The sequence below is a fragment of the Protopterus annectens genome, chromosome 6.part1 (genome assembly GCF_019279795.1).
Source record: "Protopterus annectens isolate FY-2018-M chromosome 6.part1, PAN1.0, whole genome shotgun sequence".
NCBI lineage: Eukaryota > Metazoa > Chordata > Ceratodontiformes > Protopteridae > Protopterus > Protopterus annectens.
The window spans coordinates 132,110,483-132,130,760 of NC_056738.1; the positions used below are offsets into that span (position 1 = coordinate 132,110,483).

A 20,278-nucleotide genomic window follows, 5' to 3' on the forward strand; every position below is an offset into this window, starting at 1 on the left:
CACAACTCTGAACCATTTCGAATAGTTCAAAGTCAACATTTTTGACTGCACCACTCCTACAAACAAGTGCTGATATTGGTCAAAAAGGGGGCGACAGTTTGCAGTTTGGAACAGCGGCATTCAGGGTTTTGTGAAGGAACAGTTGGGAGTTCGCAGAAGTGGGTTTGCTGTTGTCGCTATCAACATTATGTAGGTAAACCGTATTTGTAGTTGTGGCCGGCGACATTATGCAGGTAAACCGTATATGTAATGTATATATAATGTATATATAAACACACATGTATGTGCATGTATAGGTGTCAGTAGATATCCTTATCTACATCTATATAGGTGCACTGACTTTTGTCAAAACACACAAATGTTAAAATTTACAGCGTCGACACTGCAAACGTTGACATACTCCTATGTATGCACCGAGTAACATCCACATGCAAAAATAAAAGTAATAAGAAAAGATAAAAAAATATTTTTTAAAGAGAGGCAAGCCCCCCCCCCCCCCGTGCCCCTCCACACCACCTGCTAATTATATATACTAACTCCAAGATTGCACAGTGTCGGGGGAAGGGCATATTTCCCAACACAGAATTGTGCAGTCTTGCACACCTGTTGACCATCTGTGTAGTCAACCAAATTTTGTCAGCTGTACAGATGTCTACCAAACCTGGTGTGTGTGTTGAATTATATAAAGCAAAAATTATTACATCAGAAAAGATCGAAAAAAACTAATTGCATACTCTCCGTTGCATATTACCATGCATGCCCATCCTCTCTTCATTCAGTCGATATTCAGTAAAACACACTCATACACTACAGACTGTAACCACAAACTACAAGCACACTCTCCGTACACCACACATACCTCAACAAATGCATTACCTATGTTTAAGTTGGTTCTATGATGCCCTTTTAGATTGTGATTTCCTAACATCCATTGTTTTGAGTAGAAGTAAAATTAAACAAATCCAGAGTGCACTTTTCACAAGAAGAGATGAAATCTTTGTGTATTAATTTTGAAAATACTATGTAAGCAGAGGTGACTAACTTCTCGGCACCCATGCCAATGAAAAATAGCTACATGACTGCCGAATCATACACCAATGCACTGTATGAGCATGTACACAAATGCATGGACCTTGCCATACCAAATAGAACTAAGACGCTCTCCTCAAAAAAGTAGGAAGCCAATCTAGTGGTCCCCAGCCATCAATAAACTGTACAACAGAAGGAAGAAACTGTTTCAGAAAAAAATGAAGTCACAAGACTGGAAAACCTCCCTTATCAGTCTCAACAAAAAGCTGATATCCCTTATCAAATCCTCTAAAGCCAGCTATGAAAGCAGAATTGTGGCTGATGCCAAAAACTACCAAAAAGCCTTCTGTAGGTATATCAAAAACCTCCAAGGCAATACCCAGATTTGCTCTGAGTTATTGCACAATGGCACCTCTTATACTGAGCTAACAGATATAGCCAACATACTGGCCGACAGATTCATTGCCAACTTTACCCCTCTCTCCCCACCCCAGTGCCCCTATCACAATACCAGAAGAAAGGTTGGTACTCACCATTTCTGTGGCACAGGTAAAAGCTGCATTGTCCAAAGCCAAGAATACAGCATCCATGGAACCCGATAATATCCCTAGCTGCATCCTGCATGAGCTACAAAATGAACTGGCACCACATCTGTGTGCCCTGTTCAATCGTAGCCTTACCTCAGGCTATGTCCCTAATGAGTAGCACACTGCTACAGTCATCCCACTCCATAAAGGGGGAGAAACTAGAGACCCTGGGAACTATTGCCCCATTAGCCTGACGAGTCTGGTATGCATAGCTATGGAGCGCATCATCATGGCCCTGATTTTACAAAGATATAGGCAGTCCCAAACTCTTGACCCCATTACTGAACCTGGCTGACTTCTTCGAGGTAGTCACCAAGGCTGTGGATAAGGGCAAGACAGTGCATACAGCCTACCGCGACCTGGCCAAGGCCTTTGATACCATTCCCCACTCAGGTATCATTGATAAATTCACCAAACTAGACATCAGTCCTTACATCTCTAGGTGGGTTGCAAACTGGCTCATAGACAGGGCCCACAGAGTGAAAGTTGCAGATTCCAAGTCAGACTATCGACCAGTCATGTGTGGAGTTCCACAGGTCCCGATCCTGGGCCCTCTCCTGTTTGTCATCTACTTCTCAGAAGTCCAGGCCAACACAGAAGGGTTCTTGCTGACCAAGTTCACTGATGACTGCAAGCTAGGAGTCATTATCAACTCCCCAAGTGATGCAGACATCCTACAAAAGGGCCTGTCTGAGATCAGTGACTAGTGTCGGAACCATGGCCTGAAGCTTAACGCCAGAAATGCGTTATCATCCCCTTTGAAAAAACTCACTTCCCATAAATTACCACATTGATGGGAGCCCACTGAACACTGAAGGGGCCATAAGAGATCTGGCCACCCAGGTTGACAGCCACCTCACCTTCAACCACATTGCCACTGTAGTCAGAACGCCCTTCTAGATGGTACATCTTATAACCAAAGGTTTTGCATCCAGGAAGAAAGAGGTCATCATCCCTCTCTACTAATCCCTCATTAGACCAGTCATCGAATATAACACCCCATTTGGCATGTACCTGACCAGACATCTACAACAGCTGGAGAGGCCACAAAAGTAGCTCACAAAAAGGATCCTAGGCCTTAATCGCATGTTCTACATGGATAGACTCAGGAAGCTTCAGCTGTTCTCAGTCTCTTATCGTCTACTTAATGGTGGTCTCTGCTTGACTTACAAAGCCATGTCCAACCTAGCTCTACTTGAAATGCTACACCTAAAGAAATCCCAATCACCTATGCGCCACACGCTGCAGAGATCATAACCTCATTACCACAATTAACAGAACATGCTGGAGGGACAGGTTCATCTCCCAAAGACTGCTATACTCTGGAATAAGCTTCCCATTCATGTCAAGCAGAGCACTTCACTGGCCCGCTTCAAGTGAAATCTTGACGAGTGGATGGATAACAGAAAGTTAACTCCAGAGATCACTTCAGTTGCCCTGCTGGATAGGGGCACTGCGAACTAACATCGGGTGGCACGGTGCCTGGGCAGTTTTTTTGGGCTAGGCTTGTAAAGGCTACAGGGCCATTAGCCTAGTACACACCTATGAACCTGTTAACCTAAGAAGAACACTGGGACAACATTGTGCAAAAAATAAAGTCTACAGTAAATTTATGGAAAGTGAACGTTATGTACTTACCATAATGATAGATCCATGTTGTCTGTGTCTGTTTGGTTTATCCTGTAGGTTATCATATCCATCTTGGATCTTAGACTGTCTCTTTCCAGAGAATTTCATCCCCCAAGCGCACCACCTTCTCAACCTATAATACCTTGCTCTTTTCAGACTTACCTCAGATTGAGTTTGAATCTCTCCAACAACTTCCACTGCTAACTCTAAAAACATGACACTAAGGACCCCCAAAAAGAAAAGAGTAGTAAGAAACCTCCATGATTCAGTCTTCTAAGGGCTGAAAGAAACAGAATACAGGCGGAGGCATGTGCGAGGGATGGTTGAACTTGACAGAAACAGACAACATGGATCTGTCATTATGGTAAGTACATAACATTCATATCCGATGTTGTCCTTTCTGTCCAAGTTCAACCTGTGGGACAGAGTCCCCAGCCACACTACACCCCAGGGAGGTCCTATGAGAGTACATTCCACCCTATGCTGGAACCAAAGGAGGTCCTAGACTTCGACAGAATATCTATCTTTTAGTGAGACACAAAGGTGTGTGGACCCACCCAAGTAGCAGCAGCACAAAGATCATCCATAGCAGCTCTTGCAAGGAAAGCCATGGAGGTAGACATAGCTGTAGTAAAGTGACCCTTTGGTTTGCAAGGCATGGCCTTCGCTTTCAAACTTTTTCCAAATAATATGCAATCAGACAGACAGAGTGGACTTGGATACTACTTTTCTCAACCATGCCTTTGAAAAGCAGACAGTTGTTTAGACTTCTGAAGAACTTGGTTTTATCTAAATAAACTCTCAGCTGTTTATGAACATTGAGACGATGTAGTAAATATTCTCCTTTTTTGAAAAATCAGGGGAAAACACTGATAAGTGAACGGCCTTATTCAGATTCTTTTCCATTGGCACCTTATGCAGAAAAGCTGGAGCTGTTCTGAGAGTCGCCATGTCTTTATGAAAAATGAGAAATGGAGGTACCAAAGATAACGCCTGAAGCTCTGATACATGCTGGCTGCAGTAACAGCTACCAGAAAAAGGGTCTTGCAAGACAACAACTTCAAGGAAACCATTGCTGAAAGTTCGAAAGGAGGTCCAGAAAGCATATTAAACATAATAGGCAAATCGTGTGAAGGGACAGGGTCCCGGGTCACAATAAAAACTTCCCTGTGAGAAAAGTCTTTGAAATCTTTAATGCCACCACAGTCATATTGTCTTTGCCAATGTGATGATTGGAAATAGTTGCCAATTGCTGTTTAATACTGGAATAACTAGATCCCAAATGAAGCAAGTCAACAAGAAAATCAAGGATAGCCTCCAAAGGTGCTGAAAAGGGTCCAAGGCTTTAGAAGAAGCCCAAAAGGCAAAGTGTTTCCACTTGCTAGCATAGACTTTGCATATAGATAACCTTTGAGAAGAGGACAAAATGTTGACTACTCTCTCTGAAAGCTTGGTATCCCTGGCCATCAGGGAAATTAGAGAAACAGTGAGGTTAAATTGAGTATCCAGAGGTCAGGTGGGTCTAACTCCACCAGATGAACGATCAGATCTGGAATGGGAACCAGCACCCAAGGAGGGGACATTAGAAGAGGCCATGCATAGAAAGAGGACTAAAAAGGACCAATGAGGATCACAGTCAGACTGCAACAGGCAGCTTTTTGGAGGAATTTCATTATCAGAGGATGCTGGAAGATAAACATACAGGAGACCCCTTGTCTTGTGTATAACAGTGGAAACAACACAACACACTGTACACTGGAGGAAAAGATACCTAACTGTTATGAAAAACTAGGTTAGAGGAAAAAGGTGAAAAAGAAAAAAATGGCACAAAGACTCACAAAAAAAGATTTACCCCAGCAGATCTTGATATCAATGTGCCATCCTGAAAGACAGTAAACAGGATGTGAGGTAACTCTGTATAGAGCAAGGTATTATGGGTAGAGGAGGTGAAACATGGGGGATGAAGTCTTTCAGAAGTGGTTAGTATCAGATCCGAGTCAGATCCAATAACCCACAAGTTGAATCTGAATGGAAAAGGCAACCTCAGATCATTTAGGTTATATTTTAGGTACAAAGTTTCCTTATTTAATGGAACTTTGATGGGTGTGGTATCTTATTTTACAAGTGTATATAGTTTATCTATTAAAAAGGAAAAGGAGGTTATGGATTTTTTTTTTTTGGTGGGTTTAAGGTTAAAACTTTTCAATATGCCAGTCATATTTAATGATAGAGATAGAGGTGGTTAAATTTATGTATTCAGGTGATTTTTTTTTTTAGTTTATTAATTTATATTGTTTGGATTAAAAAGATAGAGATATATTACGTAAAATGTTTTGAAGTATGTTATATAAAATGTATAAAAAAGGGAAAACTTGGATAGCTTAAAGAAAGAAATAATAAAAAGGGCGATGAAAAAATATTTTATTTTGTAAGGAAGTTAGATTTAGAGAAAGTAGAAAAAAGAGAGAAAATTATGGTGCAAGGGAATAATAAATGATTATTATTTGAAGTTGGATATAAGAGTAGATGCAAGAAGGAAAAAGAAAACATGCTGTGATTTTATGTAGCAGATGTTCCTTGAATGAATCACATGTTAAAGGTAATACTGAAATTTAAGGGTTGTTACGACAAGGAATGTGATGTGGTGGTTGTAATTTAGATGAGACAGTAGAACACGTTTCCATTTCTCGTAATAGAATAAAGGGATATTGGGGAAAGTGTTTTATATTCATAAGATAGAAGATTTTAAAAATGTAAACATGGATATATGTTGTTCATAGGTTGATACTAGGCTATCTGCCCTAGGGCATTTATAAGCCTAACCAGAGTGTGTTTGGCTTTCGCCACCCTTTTAGATTACTTGACTGTGCCTCTGTATAGTAGGTCACAGAAGATAGCCCTTTTGAGGTTAGTTTACTGTGCCTCTGTCTAGTAGGGACACAGAAGAGATCCCAGGGGTAAACCTATGATCTCCCATCCACTCGTCAAGATTTCTCTTGAAGAGGGTCATTGAGGGACTCTGCCTAACATGGATTGGGATTTGTTCCAGAATGAGGGGAGCCTCTGGGATATGAATCTGTCCCTCCAGCATGTCCTATTTATTTCTGTGCTGAGGTTTAAGTCCCTGGAGCGTGTAGCTCTAAGGGATTTGGATTTCCTTAGGTGGAGCATGTCCATTAATTCTGGGTTGGGCATGGCTTTATACGTCAGGCACAGATCGCCCCTGAGTAGGCGGTAAGCAACTGAGTAGAGCTGGAGTTTCTTTAGCCTAACTGCGTAGGGCATCTGTTTGAGTCCCTTGATCCTCTTGGTGAGGTACTTTTGGGGTCTTTCCAGTTGCTGCAGGTGTCTGGTAAGGTACATCCCAAATGGGGCATTGTATTCAATTATGGGCCTGATGAGTGATGAGTAGAGGGGCACAATGACCTCTCTTGATCTAGATGTGAACCCTTTCGTGATAAGGTGGGCTGTATAGAAGGTCTTTCTAACCACTTTGGCAATGTGATTGTCAAAGGAGAGATTGCTATCTACTTGGGTCCCCAAATCCCTAATTACTTCTTCCGTACTTAATGGATTACCACCTGTGTGGTAATTTGTGGGCACTTTGTTTTTCCCAAAGGGGATGACTATGCACTTTTTGGCATTTAGCTTTAGGCCATGGCTCTGGCACCAGTTATCCGTCTCTGTGAGACCCTTTTGGAGGATGCTTGTGTCAGTTGGCGAGTCGATTATGGCCCCCAGTTTGCAGTCATCTGCGAACTTGGTGAGCCATAGTCCTCCCATGTTAGCCTGTACCTCAGAGAAATATATACCGAACAAGAGAGGTCCCAGGACTGAGCCTTGTGGGACGCCACTTGTAACAGATTTAGAGTCTGACATGGCACCTGCAATTCTGACCATGTGGGTTCTATCCCTGAGCCAGTTTGCAACCCATCTTGTGACATAGGGGTTGATATTTAAGCTGGTGAGCTTATTTATGATGCCCGAGTGGGGTATTGTGTTGAAGGCTTTTGCGAGGTCCAGGTAGGCTGTGTGGACTACCTTCCCTTCATCTATGGCCTTGGTGACTGTTTCAAAGAAGTCAACCAGGTTCAAGAGGCAAGATCTGCCCTTAACAAAGCCGAATTGGGTAGGATCCAGTGTTTGGAGGTTCCCAATGTCTTTGTTTATGAGTTTCATGATGATACATTCCATAGCTTTGCAGACCAGGCTAGTCAGGCTTATAGGGCGATAGTTTCCGGGGTCCGTTGTGGCACCACTTTTATGGAGTGGGACCACTGTTGCTGTACTCTATTCCTTGGGTACATATCCTGTAGTAAGGCTGAGATTGAACAGTGACTTTATGTGAGGGTTCAGTTCTTCTTGGAGTACGTGTAAGATTGTATGGATTATACGAAAAATGGAATAAAAGCATTGGGGAAAGTACATGAAACAGTAATGTCAGGAGTGTAACTTGTATGGATGGGAAAATGCAATAGAATTTTGCATAATAAGCAGTGGAATTTACATGAAGTGAAGAAATCATGTTTTGGGTATGGAAAAAAGAGTGGGGGTGAAGGAAAATGTTATGAGTGAAGTGGATTATATAGTTTCTTCTTTGTGTATATACATTGTGTATTTTTGTGTTTTACTTGTAATGTTTATGTATGTTTGAATTTTAAGTTTGTGTAATAAAGTATCATGAAATCTTCTACATTCAGTTGAGGGATAGCAGTGGAAAATGAATCCAAGAACCTGGTGTGGGAGTAGAACCTACAGTTTTCTGATCTTCCATCATGAAAGGTGAGTGTGCTACTTGGTGAGCCACTGAAGCTGAAGTTATTAAAATTGCATTCAAAAATGTGTTTTGGGAGAGTCGTATCTCCTACACACACCCTTGTACCTTTGCTATGATTATGATTAACTTAAAGGTCACTGCAGCATACAGTAAGGAGAAATTCCCATTGATCAGTTTGAAGAAAGTGGCACTTTCATCAAACTGGCTGAAAATACCTATTCAGAGGTGGTTGTGAGACTTGTCGTACTCCACCATTACAGAATTTGGCTAGAATTGTTTGATTGAATCAGAAATGTACTTTGACAGTATATGCATATCAATAAACTTGATCTAAGGCAAATATTGAACCTTATCCATTTGTCTTGTGATTTAACCATATATATAGCCTCTTGAAGTTCAATAGCATTATAATGAGTTGTTTGTGTTAACTTATTATTGCTAAAATTACTGCTGTGGAGCAAAAACCACACATAGCTATTGCTGTCTCTTTAAATGTCAGTTTGTTTTTTGATGATGCATACCTCTCTGAATCCTTTTTTTCCCCTTGCAGTGCACTTATATTACAATTGAGCAGGTGAGCCACACATATGCTGTCATTCTGAGTCGCCCTGCTTGGCTATGGGGTGCTGAAATGGGAGCCAATGAGCATGGAGTTTGTATTGGCAATGAAGCTGTGTGGGGAAAAGTAGAAATAAGTCAGGAAGAAGCTCTCCTGGGCATGGACCTTGTGAGGTATGAGATTAACTTATTTCATAGCTGTTTATCAACATTTGCACTCTTTCATTTCATTTTTTTTTCTTTACAAACTATCTGTAGGTGACCATGCATGGTCACTTCACAAAAAGGAGTAATTGTAGAACTACATACTTTGATGCTTAATGGATGCCCCAGAAGTTTGAGTTATTTGTAGATACTCTGAAACATTTAAGATTGAAATACACATGTGGCAATGAGCGGCACCCCATGAAATTTGCCTTGGAAATCCAGGTATAGCCCTTCTGTCCCTTGTCATATGCTGTCTTCTGTCCATTTGTGGTTTCCAACTTTTTATCCCTGCTGTAGTTTATTTAGTTACTGTATGTTCTATATAACCTGTACTGTATTTTAGAAGTGTAGCATTACTCCTGTCCCCCCCCCCAAAAAGGTTATAGTCTCTGTCCTTTGTTTAAGAAAGTGTCTTCCCTTACAAATCCAGCTAAGTTCAAGAAGAAAAAAAAACGGACTGGAAAGCATCATGGAGAAATTTACATTGCATTATTATCATGGAACACTCCTGACCTGGACTTGGATTCTTATGTTGTATTCATTTATTGTACTTGAGGGATTTGACTTTTTGTTTGAACAGTCTGGAGAATATTATAACCGAGTTCCTTTACTCTTGGCTAGAATATGTTTTTTGTGTATTTTGATTATCTAGCGGACCAGTTCATGGGTATTTACTAGGTATGCATTCCACTGAGGAGCCTAGCCCTTTTTCCTGATTGTCACAAAGCATTGTCTAGTCAAGTGACTTCCTCAAAGTTGTACATTAGGCAAATAAAGTCTGAGGGAACCAGACCCTGTACCACTGGAAGAATCTTGTTAAGAGCTCATAGCCATAATCCAGTGCACTAACTGACAGATTTGTTTTTTGCATTTGTTTCACACTGATAACATTTTAATAAAAAAAAAGTCTTCCTTAGTAATTTGCTTTACTTAGCGTTTTTATCTCTTTTCTTAAAAATGTAGCATTATACTGGTACCTCCATTTCAGCACCTTTAATTCTAGTTTTATACACTGTAATGTATGTTGTTGTTATTTTAGTGGTCCCATCATAATTCTTGCCCATTGTAAAAGAATGCAAGCCTTGATCCTAGTGGTCTGGGTGCAAACCACAATGACATCCTCTGCATATTTTCAGAGGTTACAAAAAGCACTGGAGACTGAAATACCCCTTTTCACTCATTCATTGCAACTTGTACTCTGAATTAATGTGCAGTAGCTAGGTAATTACATCATTTGCATGTGTGTTTTCGAGAAGACTGAATGCTTGGAGGTGGGGGTGTCATGGACCGCCTTTTTAATCCTTAAAATGAGTCATTGATGGCAAGTTGAGGAAACCACTGAACTACCAAGAGAACATTTATTTTACAAAGGACAGAAGCTGAAAATGTATAGTTCTTCTGGGCTGTCTAGAAATTATATATTTCATTGTTTTTTTTGAGAATTATTTCTTTTACCTTAAATGGAGACTGGAAACATTTTTGAGGGGACAGTGGAATACCTGATAGTAATTTCAAGTACCTTAGACAGGAATTGGAAACACTGAATTACTTGAATTTATTCATTTTGCTGCATATGTTCTGGTGTTCATTTCATTCAGGATATCTCTGCCTGTGCAATTTCAAAGGGTGTATTCACTTTGTCAAATGATAATTTGTGTACTGGTGCATTTGATAAGCATTTCATACAGTCAGATGTTCGTATGAAATCTGTCCACGTGCTTCAAGAATCAAGGATTTTCCTTCTCCTTCAACATTCAGCAATCTCAGAGTATGTTACATACCCACAATATATTTATAAAGGGGCAGGGGAGATGGCTGCTTGCATATAGAATGCAAAGCCCTTACCCAAGAAAGTAGTTTGTTTCAGTTACTTATTTTGGAAAATTCCATTTTATAAATTTTGGTGTAGGAAAACAGTTTTTTATGAAGCTATTTTGGTTATGTGGCCTTTCCATCTCATGCAGTTTCAGAGCTACCAAAATTTACCACTGTTAATTGTCTAGATTGCTGCTTGACTACAGACCCCAACAAGACCAGTGACCTATAGTAGCAGTGATGTGAATCAGAATTGTGGACAGTAGTGTTGTACTGTACACAGAAAATGTATATATTTCACCTCCTTGACACAAGGTAACAGTGCAGAAAAATATAATGTTAACTTTCAATTCTCTGCCTGTTCTTTAGTATGATGGCCTGTGTATAGGTTCAACCAGCTTGCACTTTTATAGGGCAGGCAGGCATTTAAGTGAAGAAATTTCACCAAAGTAGAATTGCTCAAAGGACAAAAGCTTTGCTTTATTACAGGAGAAAACACCTTGAGTAGTGAATCATCAATGATTTTTGTAGTACACGATGCTAGATGATTTGGTCACATTGACTAATGTCATAAAAAATGGATATTTGACAGTGATAAGTGGGTTTAGGACCCAGACTGCTTTAACCTATACCCGGAATACAAGCCATTAATGAGAGGGCTCTGTGTGCCTTTGTTGGCCAGTGTTTGCCTGCCATAAAACCGAACAGCCCTGGGTCAAGTAAGGTACTGGCCAGCTGGTGTCCAGTTTTTCAGTCTGGATTACCAGGGATATCGCTGTTGAGAGAAAGCCGGTTGGAAAACCAATCAACCTGCCAGACATAAACTAAGGATTGCTACACTCTCCATAGTTTTACTGACTAGGTGCATGTTGGAATTGGATGTCATGATGGTAAGGAGGATTCTGGATATCCACTGTATGTAGGAGAGAAGATGGAAAGGCAGTGCAACAAAGCCACTTGGCTTGGGATCCAGAGTCTACTACTCAGGAGAGCAGACCAGAAATGGTGTGGGAACTGGGGGAAAAAGAGACTTCAGAAGATAGGGAAGTCATCAAACTTAGTGACAGACTCCTGGCATTCAGACTCCAGTGTGAGGATAGGGCACTATTCATAATCTCGGCCTAGGCCCCTGTAGTAGGGTTATGATAGCAAGGAAAAGGGTGCATTCAGACATCAGTTGCAGGACCTATTGCATAAAGCAGGACTGCATGAGTTTGTGTAGAAAGGGGGACCTGCATTCACATATCAGGACAAACAGAGCAGGATGTGAGGGCTGCCTTGGTCCACATGGTTGGGGCAACAGGAATAAAGAAGAAGCCATTCTAGACTTTTGTTTGGCAAATGTCTTGATGGTAGCCAGCACATGGTTCAGCAAGAGAGACAGTCACAAGATCACATGCAAGAGTGGTCAACATGCACCATAGGTAGATTTTCTTCTAGTAAGGAAAATGCATTGGGGTAGAATCAGCAGGTCAGTGTCATCTGCAAAGAAACAGTCAGCCCACAACACAAACCGCAACGATCACTTGGAAGCAGTAGTCAGAGAAGACTCTAAAGTCACTAGAGACTAGGCTCAAAACCTGGAAGGTGACTGAATTAACAACACGGAGTGCAAGGAACTACTCAGGGCTGTAGCATCTCAGGAAGTAGAGGAAATAGCTGGAATTAAAGAAAAATGTCAGCTCTTCAAAACAGGATGTGCGAGTACTATAGAACAAGCCAGGTATGGAAATAAGGTAGATAAGGAAAGGAGTGCAAAAAAACAATGGGAGATAGAAAAGACAGACCAGGCTAAGAGGGAGTACTGGCTGGCTAGCAAAGAGGCTAAGAGAGCAGTTACAGTAGTGAAGAGCAAGGCGTCAGCTTCTGGAAAGTGGCTCATTAGATTGAACAAAGAAACTCTTTCAGGTTGCAAGGCAGAGTCTGTAAGATAAAGAAGATAGTCAACAGGCATCTTTCATAAGGGATGCCAGCAGCAACCTGTTCATCAGTCCCCAAAACCTCAAAGGCAGATGGAAGGAGTATTTCCAGTAGCTTCTGGATGAAGAAAACCCCACAGAAGATGTACTGCCCCAAGCAAAACCTGTTATGCAGAAAAAGAAGGAGCTTGACCCTAGAATAAGTAAGAACAGCTCTAAGGAAAATGAAGTCAGGGAAAGCAGAAGACTCAGATGAGGTCATGGCAAGTATGATCAAGATGGTGAGTGAGTTAGGGGAGAAGTGGTTCTTGAGGGCACTCATAGCAGTATGGAGAGAGAGTGGTATATCCCAGATGACTGGAGAATAAGCATACTGCTGCAGTGATCATGAACAAAGAGGCATTCACAACTGTGGACATTGAGTTATCAAACTCCTGTCACACTGCATGAATGTTCTGGAGAGGGTGATTAATAAGCAAATAAGCAGACGAGTAGTAGAAAGTAAGATGGGAGATGAGTAGTTTGGATTTAGTTCAGGATGCAGTACGACAGATAATTGAGAGGAGCTAGAGATGAGGAAAGAGTCCAACTAGAGATTCCCAGACTTGGAAAAAGATAGGACAAGTTCCCAAGAAAGCTGCTTTGGACAGTCCTGCTATGGTTCTAAGTCCCAGAAACATTGGTGGAATTATTGCAGGCTGTGTACAAGGACCCATTGACATAAATATGGACAGTGTTCGGACTCACACATGGGTTCCCAGGAGTGGGTGTGCATCAGGGTTCAACTCTGAGTCCCCTGGTGTTCATACTAGTAATGGACTACATTAGCCAACAGATTGGAGAGGACAGATAACTAAAGATGCTGTAGGCAGATGATATGGCATTACAGACAGACTGAACAAGAACTTCCGCAAAGGATAGGGGAATGGAATGAAAATCTGAATGCACAAAAGATGAAACTGAGTACAGATAATACAGTTGTAATAGCAGCAAATGTAGGAAATCAGAAGAAGCTGATAACTGAGATAGAAGTAACAATAGTGCAACAAATTAACAAGTATCTGGGAGGAGTGACTGAGGAGAAGGAAAGTCTGAATAAGGAAGTCAGAGGTGATACAGAGGTGCTGCAGCCAAATGGTACAGAATATAACGGCCGGTGTATGACAGAAGAATGCTAAAAAAGCTGAAAAGTAAGGTGCACAAAACAGTAGTGCGACCAGTATTATTGTATGGTACAGAAACCTGGGCAAAGAAGGCAGAGCAGTTGAGGAAGTTATAGGTAATGGAGATAAAGTGCCTGAAAAGGATGATAGGATGAACACCGTGGGACAGACAAAAAATGACGACATCAGAGCATAAATGAGGAGAATAGTATACTGTGGTTTGGGCACATGTGCAGGAAAGCAGAAGACAATCTGGTAAAGAAGGTTTTTAACAGGGGAAGTAGGTAAGAGGAAATGAAGGTATCCAGCAAAGAGATGGGTTATGTGAAAGTAGACTAGCAGCAGTCAGGCATGACTGTTGAAGAAGGTAGGAGAGTGACATTGTCTCTACAGAGATGACGATAGTTGACACAATACCCCAGCCCATGAAGAAAATGGGCTAAGAGGGGTTGATGATGATGATTTCTAGTACATGTGATGGTACAGTTTATTTGTAATACTTAAAATGATAGTGATATAGAACAGTAATGCTGCAAAATTACTTATCCTTACTATATAAGTGTGTGTGTGTTTATATATGCTTAATCCTGACAGCAGCCTATAGAGTCATCTGCCTGCATGTTGAGGGTAGTCAAGACCAAGGACTGTCACCCCATGGTCTTGCCACCTCAAGTTGAATGGTAGGTCTGTTGGAGTGACCCGTACCTGGGCTCACAGTTCAGGTTTTAGGTATAAAATGGATGTTTGACATTTAGTAGGACTTGTATATCAGGTGCAGGAGCAAATTCATAAGGAATATATCTTGCTGTTATTGTTGAGCCCGGTGCAGGTCTCTCACATCTGTACTTTGAGATGGGCAGGTATGCTGCCAAGTGTTAGATTCCTGTTGCATTACGTCCACCATGTGCAATTGGTTGCTATCCCCATCCCCATTATTAGAGCATACACAAGTGTGGTTCAGAAGATGGTAATAGGGGGTGGTTCAAGAGATGGCAGGATGAGTGATTTCTTCCCTGTTCAATCTCCTGCTGATAGTTTAATGACCCAAACACCCTAACCTCAGAGACCGATAAAGACAGTGAGTCCTACCCACACCTGGATGATTCCTTCATCAGAGAGACCTTATCTCACAAAGTCTTCTGTGGGTTTGCCTCCATCCCATCTTCCTTTCTACTGAGAATTTCTAAATTTGTATCTTATGAAGATGGAGAATGAGTCTTGCATTATTCATCAATCATAGAATTTCATTCTACTCCTTAACTATCCTAACCTCTCAAATTCTAACAACTTCTCTATATTCTCCCTCTATCCACCACCATCAACATTACTTCCTTTCTGTTCTACATCTCACCCTATCTCTTTATACTCTTTTTTGCTCTGTTCTGTTTTCTCCCTCCCCCCACCCAAATAACTTACCTCCACATTATACCTTAAACTCTCAACACACCTCTTCTCATAAACACTCACCTCCTCCACACCAGCAATCTCATTTCTCCTAATTTACTCTTACCTAAACCTTCTTCTCACTAAACTGTCCTTACCTCCATCATGTTCCTCACCTTCTTCTCAACTCTTCCTCTTTTACTACTCCTATCCTACCTCTTCTCTTACTAGATCCCAATTAATCCCTTACAGTCATCACCTACCTCCACTCAAACCCAGTACTCTTCTCCATCACCGTTTCTTACCCATAACTCACTCCTTCCCAAAATCACAATATTCCTTCACCCCAATCCACCCCAAAACTAAATTTGAATATCACTGCCACCTCCTTACTTCTCCATCTGTAGTCTATGCGTACAAATCCACACTCCTTTTTGGAGACATCCACCCCAACCCAGGCCCCCTCAGCAACAACACTTCTACTTGCCAACCCACTCAATCTACCTCCCATCACCATAACTCTCTTCCTAAGCATCTAACATTCCTGTCTCTTAACATTCGCATTATTCTAAACCAAGTTAGTGAATTCCACGCACTGATGGACAAATATTCTTGTGATGTAATAGCTCTCACAGAAACTTGGCTTAAACCACACATCTTAGACAAATCCTTCTGTCCGGCTACAGCATCTTTCGCCTTGACAGACCTAGTAGGAAAGATGGAGGAGTTGCCTTAATATGCTCTGAACACCTCAACCTATATCCTATAGCTAACCCCCCCAATTTCTCCCTGCAGAACTCTTAACTGTGAATTACAAATGTAATGATTACAAAACACTAACCTTAGCTACAATATATATTCCCCCTAGTGACAATATCCCAGTATTAGAACACATTATTTTCTGGTTCTCATGTAATACACCCTTTGAAGCCACTCTCCTAGGGGATGTCAACATTAATTTGCTATCCCTTATCTCCAACTTCCCTAGCTCTAGCATCAATCTGCATGGCTTCTCGCAACTTATCACCACCCCAACCCACTTTAACAAGCCGGCCAACTCTTGCTCCATCATTGACTGGACCCTGGTATCAAATCCTGTCCCATAGCACTATCCAAAGTCTCTACCTGATTCCATTAGTGACCACTCTCCCATCTGGATCCCAAGATTCACTCCACACCTTCCAAGGCCTCACAGATTCATAGACTTCCATAGCCTGTTCAGTTTCCATCCTGACATACTTAACAGTACACTTGCCTCTATAAACTGGTCCTTCCTATCATACCTACCACTAGGTGATTCAGTACTTAAAATTCAACAACATTTTCATAAACATACTCAACTGTCTCACTCCTCTCAGGAAAATAAAGAGTTAAATCTCTCCGCTTACCCTGGTTATCCCAATCCACTCGTGTTCTCATGCAGAAGACAGAAAATGCCTGAAAATTCTGGACTAACACCAAAAATCCCCCATCCACCTACAGACTTGCAAGTAACACCCTTACAAAAAATAAGGTCAACTATGACAAGAAAAACTTTTATCTCAGACCCCAAGGCGCCCAATGTAATAATCCCCAGAAATTCTGGAACGCCATCAAACAAATCTTGCACCCTGGTAACTCCACAGCAGCTAACCCCTGTCCAAATAACACCCCCCTTGAAATTGCCACTGTATTTAACTCCTACTTCATTAACACTATCTGTAAGCTAATGCAGACCCCCTACTTCCTCCAAGTATGCTGACCCTCCCACTCCCTCACACATCAGTAACTCCAAACCTGTTCTCACCAGCCACATAAAAGCCTCCTACTTAAGCTCAAGCCATTCTCACCATCTGCCGACACCCTACCCCCAGTTTCCTCAGGTTAGCTGCTAACTCCATAGCCTATTCCATTTCTATTCTTATAAATCATTCTGTTAGCGAATCCACGGTACTCTCAATCTGGAAACAATTTTATGGCATACCTATCCATAAGGGAGGTAACTGCACTAAACTGTCTGACTTCTGACCCATAGCAATACTGCCCCCCTCTCCAAAATATTAAAAAAAAATGTGTTCACAAGCAACTTATGGACTATTTACTCCAAGAAAACCTACTCACTACCACACAACATGGATTCCATCCCAACCACAGCACTACTACTAACCTCATTTCTTTCACTCCCTCAATCCTCCTCACCAGAGACACCAACAAACTTACTTCTTGTCTCTTTCTAGACTTCTCCAAAGCATTCAATACTGTCTCACACCCTATGCTACTTTCCAAACTCTCCGATCTCAACCTTTCCAGTACTACCATTTCCTGGTTTTCTAGCTCTCTGTCTAACAGATAGCAATCAGTTAAATGGCTCTCCTCATTGTCTCCCTTTCTCCTCATCCAAATGGGAGTTCTTCAAGGATCAGTTCTTGGTCCCTTGCTATTTAATATCTTAAAAAATTACTTGCATACTCCCTGTCCATACTTCTTTCTCATACAGTATGCTGATGACTCCACAGTCATCTCTACCTCTGACACCCTCTCTGACCAACACACCCTCACCCAAAACTCCGTTAACTTTATTGAAAACTGGCTCTCTAATAACCAACTCATTCTAAATACTAAAAAGACCAAGCTTCTTTTATTCCTGCCAAAATCTCTCACACACTGTATACATACGTTCTCTATTACTTCACTCAATACTGTCGTAATTGCAGAAACCCACACCAAACTTCTTGGGAGTTACCATAGATGACCAACTCAAATTTGACCTTCATGTCCATCATTGCATAAAGAAAACACATCAAAAGCTTGGCTTACTTTACAGAAATAAATTCTTCATAAAAGACGCTAGACTCTCTCTTGCCCATGCCTTCCTTCTCCCCAGTCGTCTGTACAGCTCACAAATATTAACTAACCTTCAAGCCTCCCTTCTAACAAAACTTGAAGCCACCTATAACAAAGTAGTAAGATTTGCAGCTAACCACACCTTAAGCACACATCAATGCCAATCCCTCAAAATTAAACTGTCCAGAATTCATCCACCAGTTCCTACTCTCCCAACTCCCTATCATGCATTCCATCCTCAACACGCCCCTCAGCCTGTCCCTCTATTGCCTCACTCATCTCTCTTTATACTCCATCTAAAACCCTTAGATGCTCTGACCAACAGCTTTTGGAAATCTACAAGCCCAAAAAATCCATTGGCCAAAATCTCTGTAGCTACACTCCTGCCCTAGCCTAGAACAAACTACCATTGCACATCAGAAAAGTACCCAATGCTCATGAATTCAAAAAAGCTCCAAAAGATTATGTGCTTAATACCTGGACTTATCACTGTAAAAAGCTCAGTCTAAACCATCCTCCCTAAATAACGGCACTCACTCCCGTCTTATTCTGCCCCCTGCTACTACTTCTCACAACCACTCTGTTACAGTCTCCCTTTCACTCCACCATCGCTATCCAACTCTGTTGATAAGTACTCCTCCTACCTCTACAACCTACCTGCCTACTGGTGTATTCTGTACAACATGACCTGAGAAATGTTTATGCTAACATGTTTACCGTAGCTTGTCTTGCATGTGAACCCAATTGCTATTACTTTCTAGACTGTGTGCATGTAATTCAAATGTTATTACTTCCTTAATTCAAATGTTTTTACTTTCTTAAATTGTGTACTTTTATTTCTGTTGTGTAACCTTCTTGAGTACCAAATTCTTCTCACACTATATTATTCTCAATTATGTTATGTTTGTAACATTGCAATTTTTTCTGTGGAACTTAGATTCATAGATTCATAGATTCATAGATAAGTACTAAGCTAACTGCCCTTGCGGGCCATTGTAAGCTTAGCCAATTATCCCTTGTGAGACTCAAACCCTGCACCTTGTGTTTGTAAGGCAAACACCTTAACCATTAGGCCACCCTCCCAACCCAAAATAATTCTCTCAGCGGTTCTTTCAGAGAGAAAGACCTTTATCTTAGATATCAACCTCTTAACTTCACTCAGCTCTTCTTTCACAGAGAAATATCTTTATCCTAAATTGTACGATTCAATTAAAAGCCCAGGGCTTGTCCGGGATATGAACCCGGGACCTCTCGCACCCAAAGCGAGAATCATACCCCTAGACCAACAAGCCTCCCTGGGCCTCTGCTGAAAAAGGGCTTTGGCTCAGCTGGACCTTCCCAGTCACAAATTTTAAATAAATGAATGCATTCATCCCATTAGAAACATTTTAGCAGCCTGGAAGTATGCAGACTGTTCTTCTTTGATCCCAAGAATGCAGCTGCTGCTTACAAGACCATGGCTTAGTGTAATGATCTTGGAATTGACCGGTTTGTGATCTCAGGTTGTGCACAGGACTGTTGAGACCACAGCGTTTTGCTACATTGCTGCTAGAAAAGAATCTAGAGAGCTAGATAGGTGAGGCAAGATGGTGTTCTCCTTTGCCCCTTTCGTATTTATAGCCTACAGCTATTATCTCACCTGTCCATATTCCATTCCTGTTTTGTGGATCAAGAGTTTGAAAAGCTTTTATCTGTCCCTGAGTCTGGGTTGAAAGAGAAGGTGGTTAAGACCCTGACTGTGGCTGCCAGGTGGTTCACATATAACCTCTTGCAAATTTGATTGTGCTTAGACTGTAATTAGGGCTGCTGATTCAGTTGTGTGTGTGTACAGTATGGTTTGGTTGAGACTGTCCTCCCTGAAGAAGGAGCTTATAAATTACATCCCGGATAACTGGTTGAAGGGAAAGTTCCCTTTGTATGTCTGTGGTACATGGCGTCTTAAAGAGGAAAGTAGGCCCTTGTCGCTTTTGGGTGACTTTTGTGATCCCCACTGTACCAACACTTTTTTCTCCCTCTTCCAGGCCTAGCCATCACCAAAAGATTACAAGGTTTCCTTGCAGGTGATGAAGACATTGAAACCTCACATGGTTTTGTGTTTTCCTTTGCTGGCCAGGTTGCCTAAGTAGATGACTCTGCCAGCCCAGTAGCAGCAGTGTTGACTACAGCATGATGATCATGTTGAGGAATTCCTTGGTATTGTCCCTGCACTGATTGTTCACATGGTTGCAGTTCTTGGGGCTGACCATAAACTTGGAGAAGTCATCTCTAAGCTAATCTCAGGGGATTGGCTTTTAAGAATGAAACAGCGTGTTCCACAATGCTATTTCATTTTTCTCTGTGAAGAGGCCACAGGAATTCATGACTTTGACAGCTTGGGTAGGATACAGT

The 20,278-nt window shown here is 41.5% G+C and overlaps 1 protein-coding gene and 1 non-coding gene across 2 annotated transcripts in view; one reads left to right on the forward strand and one right to left on the reverse strand.

The window, feature by feature from the left end:
* Nucleotides 1-20,278, forward strand: part of SCRN3 (secernin 3) — a 939,975-nt gene that overhangs the window by 111,387 nt on the left and 808,310 nt on the right. Inside the window, exon 3 of the mRNA XM_044075556.1 lies at nt 8,573-8,754. Within this exon, the coding sequence (XP_043931491.1) occupies nt 8,573-8,754 (182 nt within the window). The remainder of the gene's footprint in view (nt 1-8,572; nt 8,755-20,278) is intronic.
* Nucleotides 19,111-19,182, reverse strand: TRNAP-UGG. The gene has a single exon. It is a non-coding gene; the product is annotated as a tRNA-Pro (tRNA).